The 19,440-nt window shown below is 43.2% G+C and overlaps 1 protein-coding gene across 7 annotated transcripts in view; it reads right to left on the bottom strand.

Annotated features, from left to right (window-relative positions):
* actn1 (actinin, alpha 1) overlaps positions 1 to 16,340 on the bottom strand; it is a 56,043-nt gene extending 39,703 nt beyond the window's left edge. For all 7 annotated transcript variants that reach the window (XR_014596342.1, XM_083997786.1, XM_083997783.1 and 4 more), the window contains exon 1: positions 15,846 to 16,340. Coding sequence is in view for 6 of the 7 variants with exons in the window: in XM_083997786.1 (XP_083853912.1) it covers positions 15,846 to 15,944 (99 nt within the window). In the remaining variant the exon portion in view is untranslated. The remainder of the gene's footprint in view (positions 1 to 15,845) is intronic.
* Positions 16,341 to 19,440: the final 3,100 nt, after the last annotated feature.

Genomic DNA, 19,440 nt, shown 5'->3' with positions numbered 1-19,440 from the left:
ATGTTGGACTTTAGTCAAGATCCAAAGGCCTCCCCAAATACCAGATATGCCACAGCGCATAAAAATTAAATGTGCATAAAATTATAACCACAAGATCCAGATATTTGTGGCAGAGAGGTGCAGTTGTAAAAACTGGCATCTTGGGATCGAAGCTAGTTCATTCTCCTATTTCTACTCTGTTGCCCTCATTCAAACCCTCTTTCTTTCTTTCTCTCTCTCTCACACACACACACACACACACACACACACACTTTCCCAGAGCAGCCTCGGTGCTCCCAGGCACCGCAGAGGAGGAAGCATTCTTTCCTCCTCTTCTGCAGCCATGATGTAGTGCTATACGCTCTCTCAGGTGCAGCATCCATCCAGCCAGGCACTCAAAACTCAAAGTGCCGAGTCAGCACAGTCATCCCATTACACTTATCTATCAGCGCGGCTGCTGCGTCAGCACACACGTGTGCATGGGGACGAGTGCATGTAAGCAAATGCAGCCTGGAGCATGAACACTTGTATGAAAAGAAAAAAAAAATTGCTAACAAATAAGAAACACTGCGTGTCAGCATTCACACAAAATGCATGCATGCACACTTCTTAACTGTAAATGCAAGCAAATACACATGCACTTGCTCACACACACACACAGTCCACAGTTGAAGCGCGTGCTGGCAGAGCAGTGAAGCAGCCAAGAAGTGCAGACTGACAAAGAATAGCAGCCATTGTGACCAGTCGACTGATATTTACTCTCTTGTGGCCCGAAGCGCCGCCCTGATGCATATTCATGTGTGAGTGTGAGGGTGAGTGAGTGTGTGTGCTACAACGAGAAGTCAAAGTGCGGTAATAGCTCTTTCCTCAGCCGAGTTCATTGAACAAAGAGTGGCTCGTCTGTGAAAATGCCGCAGAGCACCTAACACTGGGCGGTTGCCATGACAACCACAAAAGCCCGGAGACCCACAAACAAACAGCTTGGCTGCTCCGAGGCTCTTTAAAACCCACGTCCACGACTCCCCGAGTGCCAGTGCTCGCCGGGATCCAACACGTCAGCATTCACACACACACACACAAACACACACTATGCACTATGCAAGTTTACAACCACAAAAACATCTGCCACAGAGTTCACTGTGTAATTTCCTATATGGTTTATGTGGACCTTGAGTTCAACGACTTTCAAGGAATGGTTTGGTGGGACCGGTCTCCAGCCAAGTCATCCTGCTAAAATAAAGTATTGAGATTTTCAAACAATTAAAAAGAAGGCGCCCCAAAGTCTTGGGATGTAGGTAAATACTTTTACTTGAGTACTTCGGTGCAGTATTTTTTCCTATTTCATCCTATTTTTATGTTCAACAGCACATTACAACATACAGTTTGCTGTGTTTTCCCCCTCAATTTATGATGAACTTGTTTTATCTTGTTTTATTTATTTTATTATGTCTGAAGAGTGTGTTTTTTTATTTTTGGGTCACGCCAATGATGAATTTCTGTGATAAACAGACAATAACATTTTTCTATTCTATTTCTATTCTATTAGGCTATATGATCATCTTATAATAAGAGATTCTAGCCTCACCTTAAGCAGCTATAACATCAACAAGCTGCTTATAAGTTAATTAACATTATTAATAATACAATGACTGATATTCTTATACTTTTGATACATTTGTTGTAAAAACTGTTGAGGGCTTTTTTTTTATAACATACAAAAAAAATCTCCATATTTGGTAAAGACAAACATAAATTTGTTCAGACAAATGTCTGACTGTGCGACACATGGTGATAAGAAGATGCAGCACCTCTGCTGATCTCACAGCACACAAATTGGATGCAAATCCATGAGCAGATGCTATTCAAATACAGCAGCACAGGCATCAAAGAGGCCATGCTGAGCAACAGGTCATTGAAAAGCCCAGCGTGAACATGTATCTCCCTGCTTCACTGGCTCAAAGCAGCGAGAGTGTCCCACTGAACAAAGGCCGGTCTGTGGAGAATCCTGTTCTCTGTACTGTAGGCGATGTGTCTGAGGCCACAGCTCAGCTTTATGGTGCTGACACAAACATGGAGGACACAGGGACACACAGCTGCAGAAAACAGATGCCAACAACAAACAAGCTTGTCTCAAGTATAATGAATTAATATTAATGTTGGTTTTATTTTAAGATTACATTCGAGGTGTATTTATTCAGAGTTTTGTTTTCTTGATGTCCGGCACTCTAAGTATTGATAGTAGCAATGAAACTTTAATAAAAAATGTTCAGGGTATGGCGCACTGCAAAGAGAAAAAGGGATTTTCATTGCACTCAACAGGAATAAACTTGTTATCACAACGACTCAGCACAGTCAAAAGTCCTGAGTCACGCCTGAGCTGTCGGCCCTCTCTGACAACAGTCGGACGCCAATCTAAACAGTGTGATGGGAAGTACAGCGGCCCACTTCACTCGAGTCATAACACAGTACTCATGAGTCAGCTCCGGCTCGTTTTGCCTGCAGTGGTCGTGCGATGGGAAGCGTGCGGCCCGGTTCTTGGTGCCGCTTTGTGCCACAGCAGCGTTTTTTACACTGCTGACCGTCACCTGACTCAGAGAAATGCTGAGCTGGGAGGAGCCACACTGCACTCGAACAAAGGACGCTTTCAACACGTCTACACATCAACTGTACTCTATGTGTCCTGTTAAGGCCACTGTACGTATGTGCTGCATCCCTATCCACCAAACTGCCTGTGGACTAGATAAACAACATGTTTAGTTTTCAAAACCAACATGTTTTGCATATTGTGATGTTAAAAAAAGTGTTTTCCAACAAACTCTTCAAAGTAGTTAGTATATTATGAAATTATTTCATATGATTATGAAAAATAAAATTATAAAAATGCTCATACAACTGTAAAGATGAGGGTAACATGGCGGCTGTAAGCTACCTTCATGCTTGCTTGTCTCCAACTCAAAAATGGTATAATATTGTAGTCAGTAAACATGCCAGCAGATTAGCCCACTAGTGATATGAGCTTTGCAAAAAAGTATGTTCAACTTTTTTATAGGAGGTACCGAGGTAGGAAAAACGTGTGAGTGTACTTTTTTAATATACTGTACATGTGTTAATGGCACCACATTAGTCTACTGTATTAAGTGGCTGGTCTGGAGCTTTCAAATGTTCTTCATTGGCAGTTCATACAGATGGAAGTAGTTCAAGTGCTCAGGGGGAAAAAAAGTTGAACTCAACTTGCTGATAAAGATCATATGATATGATACGATATGATCGAAAGCTCTAGAGCAGCAACTAAACTGATGTTGTGGAGAAATTGTTTAAACTTCTACTGTTTCCACAGTCAAAACTGAAACTGACCTTAAAAACGCCGGCCGTGACATTTGGTAACACGCTTAGTTTATCACGTGTAATTACAGAAAATATCAAAAAGTTCCCATCTGGTTCTTTGCTTCAACACGTATTGTTCTGGAAAGTCAGAGATGCTGATATGAAGAAATAAAAACACAGTCAGTGTGTGTGTGGCCGGGCAGGAGAGGGGAGGGGAGGGGATCGGAGCGGAGGGGAGGGGGTGGAGCTACAGGACTACAGCCTTTTGTTGCTCTGGCCGCTGTGTTGTTTATGTGTGGGATCCTTTTGAGAGACAAACAAGCGAAATGAAGCTTCCTGATCATTACAGTAGTTCCACATGTGAGTAAAACAGAGAAGCGGCAGCGTTTTCAGTTCAGTAAACAAACCTGAAATGAAAGCTACTATCAGCAGACAGGAGCATGAAAAAAAAAAAAATTCCAGGTGATACATCAACTGAAACCTTGATCACAAGTTAGACAATCTGTTCCCTGCAGCTGTAGCAGCCACTTGACTTCCTCTGACCTCGATATGAAGCGGTCCTGATGTGGAGCGCTGCATTTATGTCACAGAGAGAAATGATGAACAAAGCTCACTCTGCAGAGTCGTGCTCTGATGAATGGAGGAGAAGCCGAGCTGCATCTTCTGCTGCTGTACAAAGCAGCAGTATTGGAGCTGGAAACTCCTGCTATTGCTAGAAATATAAATGGACCAGCGACTGATGAGCCCCAGAAGTCCTTATGTTACGTATTCATGCACAGAGTTATGCTCTTAATCTGGTCTTGGATCTATACTCTAACTTATTCAGAATAGGTCATTTAAACTTCCACTTTGTTTAAGAGAGAAGAAGAGAGGAGAAGTGTCATGGATGAATTGGAGATAATAATAATAAAAAAAATTATTTAATATGTTCTGTTTGTTCAATATGTGCACAGCATTGTTTTCACATTTGCATGCACTATTACAGTTTGGACAATAACTTCTTGTTTCCCTTGTATTGACAGGCACAGGTTTGGTTTTAGACATGAGGCAGATAGTTACTGTATGCCAGTGAGTGACATTAAATTAATGCAGTTATCTTCATACATATAAATGATTTATGTCAAGCTAACCCAACAGATTACATTTTATGATATGAGTTTGCCTATAGTTTACAAAAAAACCACATTATTATGAATTATTAAAGCATCACTAACCCTACTGGCGGGTTTCTTTCGTATACTGTGGATGATAGTATAGTGACTGATAGTTTATGATAAATAACATTATATTTCTTGTGCATTATTTTGGACTGTTTAATTCAAACCTCTTTTCAGGGATTATAGTAATTATTCTTTTATTCTGAAAAGCTGTACAAGCAGCACCTGCAGTCTTCATGTCTTTTGAAAACCTCAGTATGATAAGCAGCCTGCAAGACCAACTCTAGGGTTAAAATGTCCACAAAGCACTCACTGCCACTGGAGAGGATTAATTGTTGTAAGTGCACAGTAATGAGTGAATTTCTCTCTCAGACGCATGAATCAGCATTTTTATTAGCTGCTCTCGTCTCATCAGTATTTTGTGTTAGTGGAGCTGCTGGAGACTTGCACAGCTAAAGAGAAATATTTTGGTATGGTAGTTTAGTACGAAACTAAAAGGAGGCTTTAAGTCAGTGTGGACAGCTTTATCAAAATGAAACCAGACCTACAGTAGATTATGACCAAGGGTTTGAGAGGGGAACTATTTTTGAAGGCCAAAGAAAAATCTTGCGAGCATGTGTGTGTTTCTCTTTCTCTTCTGGCTTTTCCTGCACTGGATCAGCAAAAGGTCACAGGAGTTGTAATTATGATGGACGGGAAAACAAGAAGAGGTTCATGGCAAAGTCAGAGAGAAATTAAAAAAGAAGAAGAGAGTCATGAGGACAGTTCAGGAGGACACAGAGAGATCAGTCCTCTGGGGACTCCTCACGACCTCTGAACTCCAGACCAACAGTTTAAAATGAACTGCACGATCAGCTGTGACTGGCCACGCTGCCGTATCACCCTCCCTCTCCATCTGTGTCCGTTCACCAGCCACAGCTCCTGCCAGCACTTCACACAGCTCAAACCACTCTGCTCCCCCGCTGCTCTGCCAAGGGCTCTCCACCACCACCACCACCACACACCAACAAGGTGCAGGCGGGCGCTGCTCTTGTGCCGAGCGACCAGGGGTGGAGCTGGCGAGGGCAAAGTGTGTGATACAACTTGTAATGAGATCTGCCGTGAGCACTTCAAAAGTGGCTGATTGTTTACGGCAAACAAATGAGGCGACGTAGGGAGGGGGAGTGGGCGGATTAATCCCGAGGCGGGAAAACTCTGGCAGAAAAGTAGTGCAGAGAGAGAGAGGACGAGCTCAGCGGTCAGTGCTGCAGAATGTAGCTGTGTGTAGACTGACTGTATCACAAACAGCACAGAGTCATTAGTGCGTAATGCAACTTGCCTGCAGGCGGTCAACCCTAACTGACCATGAGCACCGGTGCACCAGACGATCAATGGAAACCACTGATTGAAATTCACACGTTCAATACTTGTCCCACTTTAGAAAAGTGGAGGAGTGCTGCAGAACAAATAGCCTCGGGCCTTCATTTTCATCCCAACACTCTCTCTTTCCAAGGACTTACTAACACAGATTGATGGATTGATTTATTTCAAACATCATCAAACTCAGTTCACAGAAACATTTGCTCTGTCTTCATCTCTTTAACCATTTCACGACCCATCTTACCTCCAACAGGCCACCAAGGAAGGTGCACTGATTTTAACTCCCCCTTAAAACTCAACTTAATCGCCTGCAGTGTAAATAAAACCCTCAGAAACATCCTGTCTTTACTGTTCAAATGCTGCAATTGCCTATTTATCACACACAGTGCAAATAAGAGTGACGCACCACCCTGTGCACAGAGGAAGACCGGCTTCCTGATAAGACTGCAGGCATATTTCAACACGCTGACTACAGCCAAAGCATGGGAAAAAACACGTTTACCTTAAAAGCATCACCACCCACTAAGTCACGTCAAAGAGCCGAGGGAGAAAGGAAAGAGAAAAAAAGGAAATGATGATGAACAAGAAAGAGAGCCAAACTTCTTCTTATGATAAGTTCTTTAGATTTATAGTATTTTATTTCTAACAGCACTTTGATGCGCACTCTATCCCCCATTTACATCAGATAATGACGCACTTAGTTGTGGTCATTATAGCTCTTGCAGTCCCACACTTCCACTGTCAGCCAAGTCCATCCAGGGAGAAATCCTCTCCAACATGGGAAGTGATGCGATGATAAGTTTCCGGCTGATTTTGGATAAACAGAAGAAGACTGGGAGCAGAGAAGGCTGCCATGTCCGAGCAGACAAGAAAGAAGTCAAGCTTCATTAAGACTGAAATCTCCCAGATAACAATTTGATATTCAGTCATCATATTACAATGTCTAATCCCAGTAACTCTGTGTTGCTTTCTGACTTTGGGGCGTTTACTGTAGGTGTTTGATGGAGGTGGTTTGATTTTAAGTTCAGCACATGTATGTTAGCTTACCACATGAACTGGAGTAAGTAGGTTGATGGTTATAGCAAATTTGTTTGAACCACTCTTGTTGCTGTGCATTCAACAGCCAGCAGGTGGTTAGCTTAGCTCCTGGAAACAGTGGAGAACCTTCTTTAGCCTGTGGTTTGTGTGCAGGAAACAAAAATATATGTGTTATTTCACGGGATTTTGTTTGGTAGTTCACTTAGCGTTGGCAGGTAGATTTTGTTTCTTTTGGCCTGGAAAAGAAGTTTCCCCCTGTTGTTTCCAGTCTTTGAACTAATCTAAACTAACTATCTTTGGCCTGTAGCCTCCTACATGTGTCATCTAACTCACAGCCAGAAAGCCAGTAAAAATGCAACATGTGTGAATTGTGCCGACTGAGCAACAAAATTTGAATTTGAAATTGATTATGGCTGATTATCTGCTTACTTTGACTAACCAACACTGTTAATGACATGATGAGCCGCTATGTTGCGGAGGGGAAACACCCTTTACGCTGCTGAAGAGTCATCCGATAGCTCGTACGCCCTGCCGGCCTTTGAGGATAAATTATTGACTCCTGGTTGACAATGTGACAAAGCACAGCCTCCTGGACACGCTCTCTTTGTGCAGAGACCTGAAAGCTCCTCTGTCTGAGCCTCTTCTTCCCTAACCCCTACCACCGCCCACCCTACGCCCCTCACCCCCACCCCTCACCCCACAGAGCTCCACCCTTGCAGCTACTGAATGGAAAGGTGTGCCTGCTGCCTGCTCTTACCTTGGTGTCTGTTTACTCAAAGCTGCTTTCACTTAAATGAGACGCACTGCAGCTGCTCCTGCGAGGAGGCTTACAGCTAATGCACTCACATGTTCGTACACTCTCCTTGTACAGTATGAACCCCCCCCCCGCGCGCGCTCCCTTCGGCTTCAAAGAGAGACTCCACAGTGAGCACATGCACTTCAGAACGCATGAGGTTTGATTAATAGCATTAGAGGAGGAAAGACCCGACTACATCCTCCCCATGTGGTGCGGGAAAATTCCTCAGAAACATGCAGACTGATCGCCTGTAAACCCCCTCTGGGTCGTATGCTATTGAATGCATGTGACTATAAGTGCGTAGTGGTTCCAGACGTGGTTGTTGGGCACTGAGCAGGTCTTTTTTTTTTTTTTTTTTGCTCTCCACTCACAGGAAATGCACCTTGACCCGAAATCCCACAGTGGATGTGGAGAAAGCCTCCTTGTCTGGGGCCTCTAATGTGCCACCAGGCTGCAGATGCGACACCGAACTCAGGCCTGTGCAGAATGAATTGTCAATTATACAGCTCAAATGAAGCAAAGCAGTCAAACACATTCAAACTCCCACCCCCCAAAAAAAACTAAGTCGTTAAAATTCATTGCACAATTGGCCTCGAAACTGTTTTAATGACCTATAACCATGAGCTTGGATTTCTGTATACGTTTCTATATTTGGAGCAAGAGCCTGAGAAAATAAGCCATGCAAGAATTTGCATCAGGGCCCTGGCATTTGGGAGCTGTTCAGATAAGAGCCTGGTAATTGCTCACATTTGACTTTTCAAACAGTGAATTCTAAAAAGCCCAGATGCAGTATACAGCTCAATGAGGAAGAATTAGCTTCCACCCTCCTGAAACAAATAAAGGAGAAAGTGTTTGGGGAGGAGAAGTGCAACAACAGCAGGAAAATGTTTTCCAGACCAAGAAAGGGATGGGGAATTCAGCCCTCCCTCTCTCTCTTCAGTCAGCAGGGAAAAGTTTTCTCAATCACTGGCTCTGCAACAGGTATGAGACCAAAAAAATGTTGTTTTGTAAAACACGAAAGGAGGAAACACACTGCTATAATAAAAAAAAAGAAAAAAAGAAAAATGCAACGTGTTTGTTTCTCACACATGAATAGGCTGCTCAGTTCCCTAAAAACAAAAAAAATCTGGTATGCGAAGTAAACCTGAATCCAAATGAATATACAGATGGAAACTTCAAGCTATAAACGCTTCTACATTTTGATCAGTTTCATATCGTCAAGACTGTTTAACAGTTATTTAACCTCCTAAAGGTTAAAGAGTCTCCTCTCTGTGAGTCTGTAAACATGGCCATGCTTTGAATGCTAACACAAGCATGCTAAAATGCTCACAATCCATCTAATAGCTGTTGAGACATCTGCTCAAATCCAATAATGTGCAACAAAGTAAAAGTCAATGGGATCACTAAAGGTCCATCACCTGGGGATTGTGAAATTAAATTCATGGCAGTCTATCGAAAAGTTCCTGAGACATCCAACATCCTAACCTGACAATGTGAGACTCAATATGCTAAAGGGACATTCAGAAGAGGAGATCAACGAAGCCATTTGGGTCATTCATAATTTTATGAAATCCTTCGGTGACTCTGAATAAAAGTTTGTGGCAGTCCATCAGCAAAATGTTGGACCAACAACATCCATCCAGACCATCCTCACCACCTCTACAGCTTTGCCTCTGGCAGAGCTAATAGTCTAATGATGTTGTTAGCACAGTGAAAAGAACCCAGTGTTTCCACTTGTGTGTGTGCCGTAAAACAACTCTCCAAAGGATCAATGTTTGTCAGCTGTCGCATTGACTTTTCCTGGGTAAACACAGCCACCAGTTCTCCAACAGCAGTCACGGTACACCCCACCAGAGAGAACAATACCCCTCCCCGAGACGCGGAGTCGGGTTATGTAATGAGTCATTAGACGCAGGTCAGTTTCTTCTGACACACCATAGATCAGCCAACAGCTTCGGGCTATAAAGAGTAGATGGTTCTTCCTGACTTGGAAGCCTCTCATTAGCGGCAGATAACAAGATGTTTCGGTTAATTATGAGGAGCGCTCGATCAAACTGAGAGAGCCGCGTTCGTGCAGGATCGACTTACAGGCCGGGGGGAGGAGAAGAAAGAGGAGGGTGGAGGTGGGTAGAAAAGTGAACTTGTCGATGACAACTCACAGGTTTGAATCCCAAACTAAACACACACTTTACTGCTGTTGCGCACTAGTGTTTAGCAGTTTGTAATCACCTGGAAATTTGACTATTTTATCCACCAAGGTGAATCGACACTGATTAAAAAGTAATGAGAGACAAGTGAAATGATTCACATACAAAGGCTGACATCCGTTTTCAACAGCCATTAGTTTTATGTCCGGATAATAAACCCTTCAGCGGAAATCCTTACACTTAAATGCTCAGATCTGATCAGTATGACGGTATTTGAAAAAAAAGTGGAAAAGTGGGACCTTTATTCAGCTTTTGCGCACACACATAAAACTTCCTGTGATTGGGTGGGTGGAATCTCCTGGGCGCTCTCAGCTGGGCTGTCGGCGTGTGTGACCCCATCAATCAGGACAAACGAGACAGACCCCTGACAGCGTGACTGGGGTGGATGATCAGTTCGCTGGGGAGCCCCATGTCGGGATTTATAGTCCAGCTGCGTCAGCCCACGACACCGAGCAGACGCAGGATCATCATCCGACCTCTATTAAGATATCTCTCCATTCCTAGACTTTGTACCTACTATTTCACAGACAGGAGCAGCAGCCACGCCGACGGATGACTGAGTGACTGAGGAATGGACGCTGGACGTCTCCCGTCAAAGAGCAAGTTGCTCATTTCCCTGAAGCATCCGTGATTCAGACAGAGGTGCCATCTGAGACACGGGGCGGCTGCTTCACCTTTTCACCTCACCTCAAACCAACAGTTGGCAAGAGCTGAGGATGAGAAGTTCAACACAACCCTCATACCTGTCTGTTAACGACAGGAGATGGTTAGAAAACGGAGAGGGGGAGCCTAGTATCGCTCTTTCGAAGCCAGCAACCTCCAAAACTGATTAGATTAAACAACATGTGATATCCTGTCTGTTTAATCTGTATGAAACCATAAGTTGTGTTTTTGATGCAGCGATATTTTCTTGAGTGGGAGCAGCGACTTCCTCTAGATCTTGTGGGTGGATTATTTACCCCTGGACAGAGCCAGACCAGCTGTTTCCACTCTTCATGCTAAGCTAAGCTATAGGCTAACCATCTTCAGCTTCATATACAACTGTCAGGTATTAGAGTTCACCAAATAAGACAGTAAATAAGTATATATTACTGTATATAATAAGCCTAATTCTTAGCAGCACTCAACTCCCAACAGGGCAGTGTGAGTGTAAAAAACCTGTTGAACTATTTCTGTTCTGTACTTAAGTATTGAATGGAGGAATGTGGTTGCAAAATACAATCGTCTGAGGGTCAAAGGGGAGTTTTATCTGAGGAATTAGGGCTTTACGACCTCGCTCAGGGGCACCTTAAAGCCCCTGACAACCTACTTTCTCAAGCCGCCTCTCATAACTCTGGAGCAGTTTTGATTTCTTCCTATGAGAAATGTTCAGTAGTTCTTGCTTTTGTTTTCTCATTATACCACGGTCAGTTACGTTTCATAAAACCACACCTGTTGCAACACTGATGCGGAAGATTAGACTGTTTAATTCATATTGAAGTGTAAGTGAGGACGTTTGAAGGGCTGAGTGTCGATGTGCAATAGTTGTATTAACTCAGTCAGGAATTATCTTTACTATAAGATAATTGGCATTCATGAAAGTGTGTCAAATACCTATTTTATCTGTTTTGGGCTTCTAAAATATCAAGATTAGTGATTTCCTGGTGTTACATAGACAAACCAACTAACTGGTTAACTGAAAAAACAATTAAGGGATTAATAAATGGAGAAACATCTCTGATTCACATGTTTCTGGGGTGTTAACCCTGCATCAAAGCAGGCGATTCCTCGGGCAATCTACACTGATCACCAGCTCTCTTATAAGATCATTTACAAAATCTAATTTTACTTTCCTAAAATACCATGTAGGCTCTATGTACTCGCATGAATATAACTGCATGTGAGTTAAATCATATAATCAAGCACAGTTCTGTGCGACATTAGTTAACAGAGTCTGTCTGTAGGATGGGAAACATCACATGACACGGACAGTTTATTGAATATGGGGAAAAAGGACAAGCTCTTCTGCACACTCATGTTTTATGTAGTGAAAAGAAGCAACATTTCAGCACATTACGCCTTCATCAGCGTTGAGAGCAGAGCTGCCGCCACACAGAGAAAGAGACGAGGTGGGGGGGGGTTCATTCTTTTTGACATTCCCTGCTTTGTCACCGGCGGTCTGTGACGCTCGTCTTCTTTTGTTAATATAGTGCTTGTGCAAGGTGCATCACGGGAGCATAGGAATCTGATGACAGGAAGCATTCTGCGAGGTGGTCAGAGCTGACATTACACATCCTATTATGCAATCCAGTAAACAGCTGCAGTCCTGGAACAAAACACGCAACTCTTTTTTGGTTTTCCTTACTTGGGCCGAGACGTCACACGCTCATTCACGCCTTGACTCAGTTTCCTGACAGCTACAAACCTGTCACGTACTGTAATTTAATCATTCCTGGGCACGGAAAACAAAAGTGGGCTTGTTCTTCCTCCTGAGAATCAGAGGCTTTTCTTTTTTTTCGCTGTTGCCACAAGTGCTGTTTTCTTCAGAAGCAATAAAATGTCAGTCTGTGTCGATGTAGGTCAGGATGCTCGTCGGTTTGAGTGCCAGCGCCGGCCCCGCCCAGGCAGGGCTGATTAGTCAAAGTGGGGAGTGTAAAGTGGTGACAAGTCTGATGACTGATTCGCTTAGTGGGCACTTCCTGCATATCTGTCACACAAATAGACAAGTTCCCGCACAGCCTGCTGCTGCTGGCCTGTGGGCTGGATTAATTAAGTCCTGTAGAAAATGTATTGACTAACAGCTGCTATTGCTCGTCAGTCTGAACACCCAGACCTTGATTACACTCTAAAAGAAATCCATACCCTCAGTCAGTAGGTTACAAGAAGACACACGCCAGATATGTCATTACTTATGAGACACACAAGCTGGCGTGTCCCACGTCCATCACAGCTTTGATACAGAAGCGTTTTGGCAAAAGTGAGCAAATTGTAAAGTTCTGTAGATCTTATCTGAAGGTCTGACGTGTACAGTCGGAGCAGGGGAATGTGGGTGTGGGTTTTGGGAGTGTTTGGGAATACTGCTGGTTGTTGGGGTGTGGGAGATGGGAGGATGTAGGAGGCGGGAGGTTTACAGGCAGGCCCTGATCGAAGGTACCGCAGCTTTTATCCTTATAAGGACAAACCTGGACAAATTAGCTACGGCAGCTAACACCTGAACTCCACCTTCCAGCTATAAAAACAAGGTAGAAAAAACTGTTAGAGGCAGATGAGGCGTGGCTGTGTGTGTGTTTGGTTCTTTAACAATGATGTGATGTCATGAAAACACCATAAACAAAGTCCTATGTTGCATGAAAGTATGTGGGAGCTGCAGCTTTAAGTAACCTCTGGCACAGCACGGCTCGCACACCTGGGTCTGCAAAGACATTAAGATTCCTAGATAAGAGGATACCAGAGCCTTTATACCTGAGGGTCAGGTTAAGACTTGCATCGGACTCAAAAATATTTTAAGCACTCTCTGACACGCTGGGTTTGTGTGCGTCAAAGGAAGCGAATTGCAAAATAGAAAGTCCTCACGGTTCAATATTTACTGTATTTTTTGTTTGTTTGTTAGTTAAAGTTCAGTTTACACATTTACAAGAGCAGAGATATTCAGCTCTAACAGCTGTGTTGCCTCAAACAGAATCACTTTGGTGTTAAAACGTTGTTGTCTGATTACCACTTCTTGACAAAAGGCCACTCTTCAGGCGACAGAGGAGCAAAGCAGCGCGGCACCAAAATATAATACGCCTCTGATTGCCGACCTCCGCACGCAGCCTATATACTGTAACAGCAAACACATACAAAATGACATCTGTTACTGTTTCCTTCTTCATGTTTTCAGGCTGCTGCTTGTTTCAATCTCAAAGGCTAATGAAGCTCCTCAAGGAAGCCGCTCGACGCATTCTGAACACTACACACACAGATCAGAATAATACATATGTTAATAATAACGACAACGTTTCTCTTGATGGGGAAAGACTCAGCAAACATGAAAGGCTCTGAGATTATCTGTTCATCAGCAGCAAAGCTGTTTGCTGAGGCCTGGAAGGAATTTAGGTGGTGTGTTTTCTGTGTGTGTGTGTGTGTGTGTGTGACAGTTAACTCTCCCTGAGGATGGGGGCAGAGGTGCATGCCTGCTAGGGGAGGGGAGCGGAGGATGGTGGTGGTGGTGGGGCTGCTGTCATCTCTCTTGGCCTGTAATTGTCTGTACGTTTAGTCACATCTGAGCATAACCACTTATCTGTGCTCTCTTGATGAAGGGAAGAGATGAATAAAACACTGTGCCTTGCTCTCTGCAGGACAGTCAGATCAATGAGGGTCACACTGACACAACACAAATGCAGAAATGTGAGGGTCATGAGGGGAAACTGTCTCATTGTCATTAAAGTCTGTTACAGGAGGCGGAGAGGAGCCAGGTGTTAATGCTCTAGTGCTAAACTTATGATGAAGAGGCTGAGGACTGAGGAGGCTTTAAGACAACAGCAGGAGCAGCAGCAGTAGTAGACACTGTAATGTCCTCCTCTGCTGGACACACCTGACCTCAGCCTTTCCTGCATACCTTTCCTTTATTTCCCTTAATTTGCTTTAGACCGGTAGCAGCCTGCCGATGACATAATCCAGGAAACTGGAAGCCCAGAGAGCTTCAGTGCAAAAAAGAGAAACTTGGGGAAAAAGTTTTTCCAACAGCAGCGAGAGGGGCCGATTATTACCATTTTTGGGCACGCTCGCTCCCATGCAGGCCCAGCCCAAACCACAGCGCTTACTCAGATTCCACTGCGCTTTTTCTTCCCCCCTTCTTCTTCTTTTTTTTTCTTTTTTTCAAGCAGAGGAAAAGTATGGGGAGCAGAGAGAGAGAGAAAGAAAAAAAAAGTAACACCCCTTCTCGAAACAGACCATTCATACTGTGTCTGGAAAAAGAGAGGCAGCTGTGAGACGCGTGTAGGAGATCTGGGCTTGTTAAGACAATATGTGGATGTCTAACAGCTCTTTATTGTGAAGGTGACACGAGTGCACGCCGGGTAATGAGGCTCATATTCACCCAAGTGGAAAAAGTGAAGCAGTAGTAGGGGATCTAGGAAGTCAATTCATTTTCATAGAAGTTATAAAACAAGCACTATATGTGAATATTTGCTGCAAAACATCCAGTGGAAACGCGCGCAAACTGAATTAAAACTGGACACAACGTTGAGTTAGAATAGGTTTAACCCCCTCCTCCTCTTCCTCCTCACACATACACACACATACATATAGGCTTCACACACTCCATCCCCCTGGTTGCTAAACACGGCCTAATCCACGTCGCATCATAAACCAGATGACAGGAGGGGTCAGTCACACACCATATGCAGCCAAGCGCATGGCTGACATCTGTTGCGCAGGGGGGGCAAAAAGGTCCTGTCCAGTTTTTAATTGTTTTTCAACCCCCTTTACTTTACACCCTCCTCCTCCTCCTCTTTCTTCTCCTCCTCTTCTACTCTTTCTTTCCCTCCTGCTGCAGAGATAATGGGTGGGCCTCCTCCTGCGTGTAACTGCTGCTATACAGGATATTTCATAACGCTAGTACGCAGGATATGTGCAACGCGTGTGTGAGTGCTTGAGTGTGTAAGTGAGTGAGTGATGTGTGTGATGTGAAGGCGAGAAAAGTTTTGGATGTGAACCGTGGTGCTCCACACACAGGGAGCCGCACAGGTAGATCAGTCCGAGCTCCGCGCACTGATCCCCGGTCAGTGGAGTGAACAGCTGCCGGTCCGGTCCGGTGTTTGCCGCTTCCTCCCTCAACATGCAGCCAAAAGTCTCCACCACACAGCCTCAACAGCCTGATTATGATGATAACAATTATACTAACAATAGGCCTAATGGTAATAATCAGCTTCATTATCATCATTATCATCACCACAAACAATAAAACCCCCTCCACTTCCGCACCTTTCCACCACCGGAGGTAGAAGGAAGTCAGTAGTGTCTCACCTTTCTCTGCTGCTTCTCCCATGCAGGATCCAGGAGCATATCCCGATCCCAGTCATCTTCCTGCTGCATATAGTCAATTTCTCCGTCATATTGATCCATATTAGTATAGGCGAATAATCGATAAAAGCTTTATATTTATATTTATATATATTTATATAGACGGCGGCGCTCTCAGCAGCTTCACGGTGTGTCTTGTGTGTGTGAGTCCCCCGGTCCTCTCCTCGGCGAGGTGATGTTTTTACAGCAGCTCTATCAGCTCTACTCTCCTCCACGCATTCAAGACGGTGTGTGGATGAAATTAACGGTCCACCCCCGGCTTTCTCTCTCTCTCTCTTCCTCTCTTTCTCTCTCTCTCTCACTCCAACTCTGCCTCTTTTCTTCCTCTATATCTGCTCGCTTCTCTTTTTTTTCTTTTCTTTTTTTTTTGCCCGAGCAGGAGAACTCCGCGGCGGGCAGGCAGGCAGGCAGGCAGGCAGTAGGCAGGTCCAGTGCCGAGAAGCGACAGACGCAAAAAACTTCAGACTTCAGACAAATTGAATCGATAACCGACCCGAGAGCTTGTCTGATTGGGCGCCTCCAGGGCCACGTAGCCCGCCCACCTCGAAGCGGATTGGCTGCTGCGGCCGTCAGTGCCGAGGCTTTATACCCAAGGTTGACTGCGTAGGTTGATCCAAACATCTGACTGTTTGACTGCAAGGAGGAAAACTGCGGCCCGCGGCCCAGACCTGGACCAGCAGAGACATGAGATCTGGTCTGAACGTAAAGTTTGCACTAAGACTTTTTGCACAAATGGTAATAAAATATAAATAGCCTACAAAAATCACCTCCTTCTGTTAAATGACTTTTCTTTTTTTTTATAAACCTCAAACAAATTATGAATTAAGTAAATTACATATCAAGAATAGGATCTGTCCTTGTGAGTCATTTCTCTTTCTTTTTTAAGTTGTTTTTTGGACTTTTTATGCTGTTATTATAGGCTAGCGATAGGAAAGAGGGGGAAAGACCGACCGGGAGAGGATAATGCCACAACACGTGGTTGGATTTGAATCCACGGCTGCTGCGGCTAGGATTTAAGCGATACTGGTGGTGAAAAGTTAGGACAATTTTAAAGCCCTGTTACTAACATTACAAAATTAGATCAATATGAAATTATTAACCTACCTTCCTCCAGTTTGATATATTTTCATGGGTCTTAAATCCCCAAGTCATTTCTCCTTTTCATTTTATTTATTTATTTATTTGGGAGCTGGGATTATAAACTCTTCCTCAAAACACAGTTAATACAGCTGTGAACTGTAGCCTATGAATTTACGAGTGAATGAGAAAAAAGGTGAAAAGCCAAATACAGTAATTTATGAGCAGCAATAGCAAAAAAAAGCATCTGTTTTATGTTTTAAAACTGATGAATAATCAAAAAACAGCCAGTTAAGTCATTCACGATGAGTCAACACACTGAGACATTTGTCAGGTTTGAATGTGGTCCATGCACATCGATGCCTAAAATTAAATTTCCTGCTGTGATCCTTGATCTCACAGCTAAAAAAAAAAAAAAAAAAGTATTCTGGCTGTGACGCTAAGTTTTATTAGTCCTGACTGCACAAACAGTGTTGGTATGTTACCTTGAACCCACTGTGTATAATTCTCACTGCTCTTTTCTGTAATGTAAACAACGTTGAGTGAGTATTAACATGAGCAGCTGCGACTCTGTCAAGAGAAAAATCATATCTGTCCTTTAATGCAACATAAAACACTGTTTTATAAATAAACCTTTTTCTAATAGACACAAAGTGCTGCAGAAACAAAATTATCTGTCAACATGTATGTCTACATCTTCACAACACCTCCTAAACTTAAGGTTAAATGTTCTGAAATGATGAGGGTCATCAAAACAGGATAATAACATTATCCCTTTTAGTGCCATTAAGCTTTGGATGGGCAGTTAACACACATTCTGTCGTATGACCTTTGATCCGACCCATAGTTTCAATCAGTTGCAGTAGTTACAGTAAAATCTCCACATTTTCTGCATTTGTATCATGAATTTGAGCCTGATAAAGAGCGATGAAGATACTCCAAGTCAGTCAAATATCTCTTTAAAGCCTACATTTTGATTAAAAAAAAAAAAAAAAGCTATCAATTTGTGATTAATTGTGATTAACTATGCACACAATTACATCATGATTATTTTAATCTATTGACAGCCCTTATTATTACAGAGGCTAATGATATATAATCGTTGCAAAACATGTAATTTGAATGTAAATGATGTGTTTATGTCTTGTAATAGTTTTTAGATCCATCTGTTTTGGGGGTGAATATTTAGAACATGTACTCAAGTAAATTCTACCACAAAACATATTTATGGCACTTTTATGGTAGGCTACATGCCCTTCACATTTCAGTCTTCTACATTATTAGACAGCTATGGTCGCTATAGTTTCTTTACATGTCAAAACTTTAATTAGAAACCACTTTGACAACTGCTACTTATCATTTGAGCTATTATAGCCTCACCCGAACCAACCACAACGGTGAAATGCAGCTTCATGCAGTAACAACCTAATGATATAATATAATAATATAACAGTCACAGGGGCCACTTCTCTGCATCGAGAACTTTAACTATATTCTCCAAGTTACATTTTTGTACATTTTGAGAACCTGTACTTGTAATGAAGTAGCGTACTTCCTCCTCGACTCAACACGACACACAGTTTGTTCAGGCTTAAAGTCATTCAGAAAGAGAAGTGAGTCACAAAAGCAGCTCCTGTAAACACGTGAGCTACAGCCAGGTCTGTCTGCCTTGTAAGGTAAACCCACTCTCTCTCTCTTTCTCTCCCTCTCCCTCTCTGTCTGACACACACACACACACACACACACACACACACACACACACACACACACACACACACACACACACACACACACACACACACACACACACATTCTCTCATACACACACAGACACATACGGAGCAGGAAAGATGCCGGCATGGGATAGCCCTGGCAGTCAGGGGAAAGTGGAGTGCTCTTCCATATATGGACAAACTTCCAATGGTTGATGGTTGGGAAAGTGATGTCACAGAGGGAGCAGACTGCCAGCTCACCGCCTGGTCGCTGCTGCTGCTGCTGCTGCTGCTGCCGGTCGGAGGAAGCCGGCTCTGACTGCTGTGCAGAGGTGCAGCAGATACACAGCAGCTCTAGTGATGAAAGTCAGCCAAGCTACCTTCTTATAAGGCTCCATTTATCAAGGGTTTATGTTAATGGTTCAATCATCACCAGCTAATAAGTCATCTCCTAATGTTTTATAGATACGTTTTCTGGATTAATTGCAGTTTAATATTTATGATTCCTGTTCTACATTTGACTCATAGGAAATTATGCTCTTTGCAGAATTACAGATTAATTCAAAATTTAAAAAATAATGATAAAACTATAGTAACTTTTTTTTCTTTCTTTTTTTTTTTTTTTTACTGTGTGTTTGCATGTGATTATGGAGAAATACTTCATCACTTTTTCTCATAGTTGAATTTCTAAAGGGGGTTGCTGACCATGGGTCCAAGGGTTTCAGATTGCCCCTGGTCAGCACGTATGC

Source organism: Trachurus trachurus (assembly GCF_905171665.1).
Source record: "Trachurus trachurus genome assembly, chromosome: 22".
NCBI lineage: Eukaryota > Metazoa > Chordata > Actinopteri > Carangiformes > Carangidae > Trachurus > Trachurus trachurus.
Note: the sequence above shows the minus strand (reverse complement) of the source record. Positions and strands in the feature narration are given on the sequence as shown.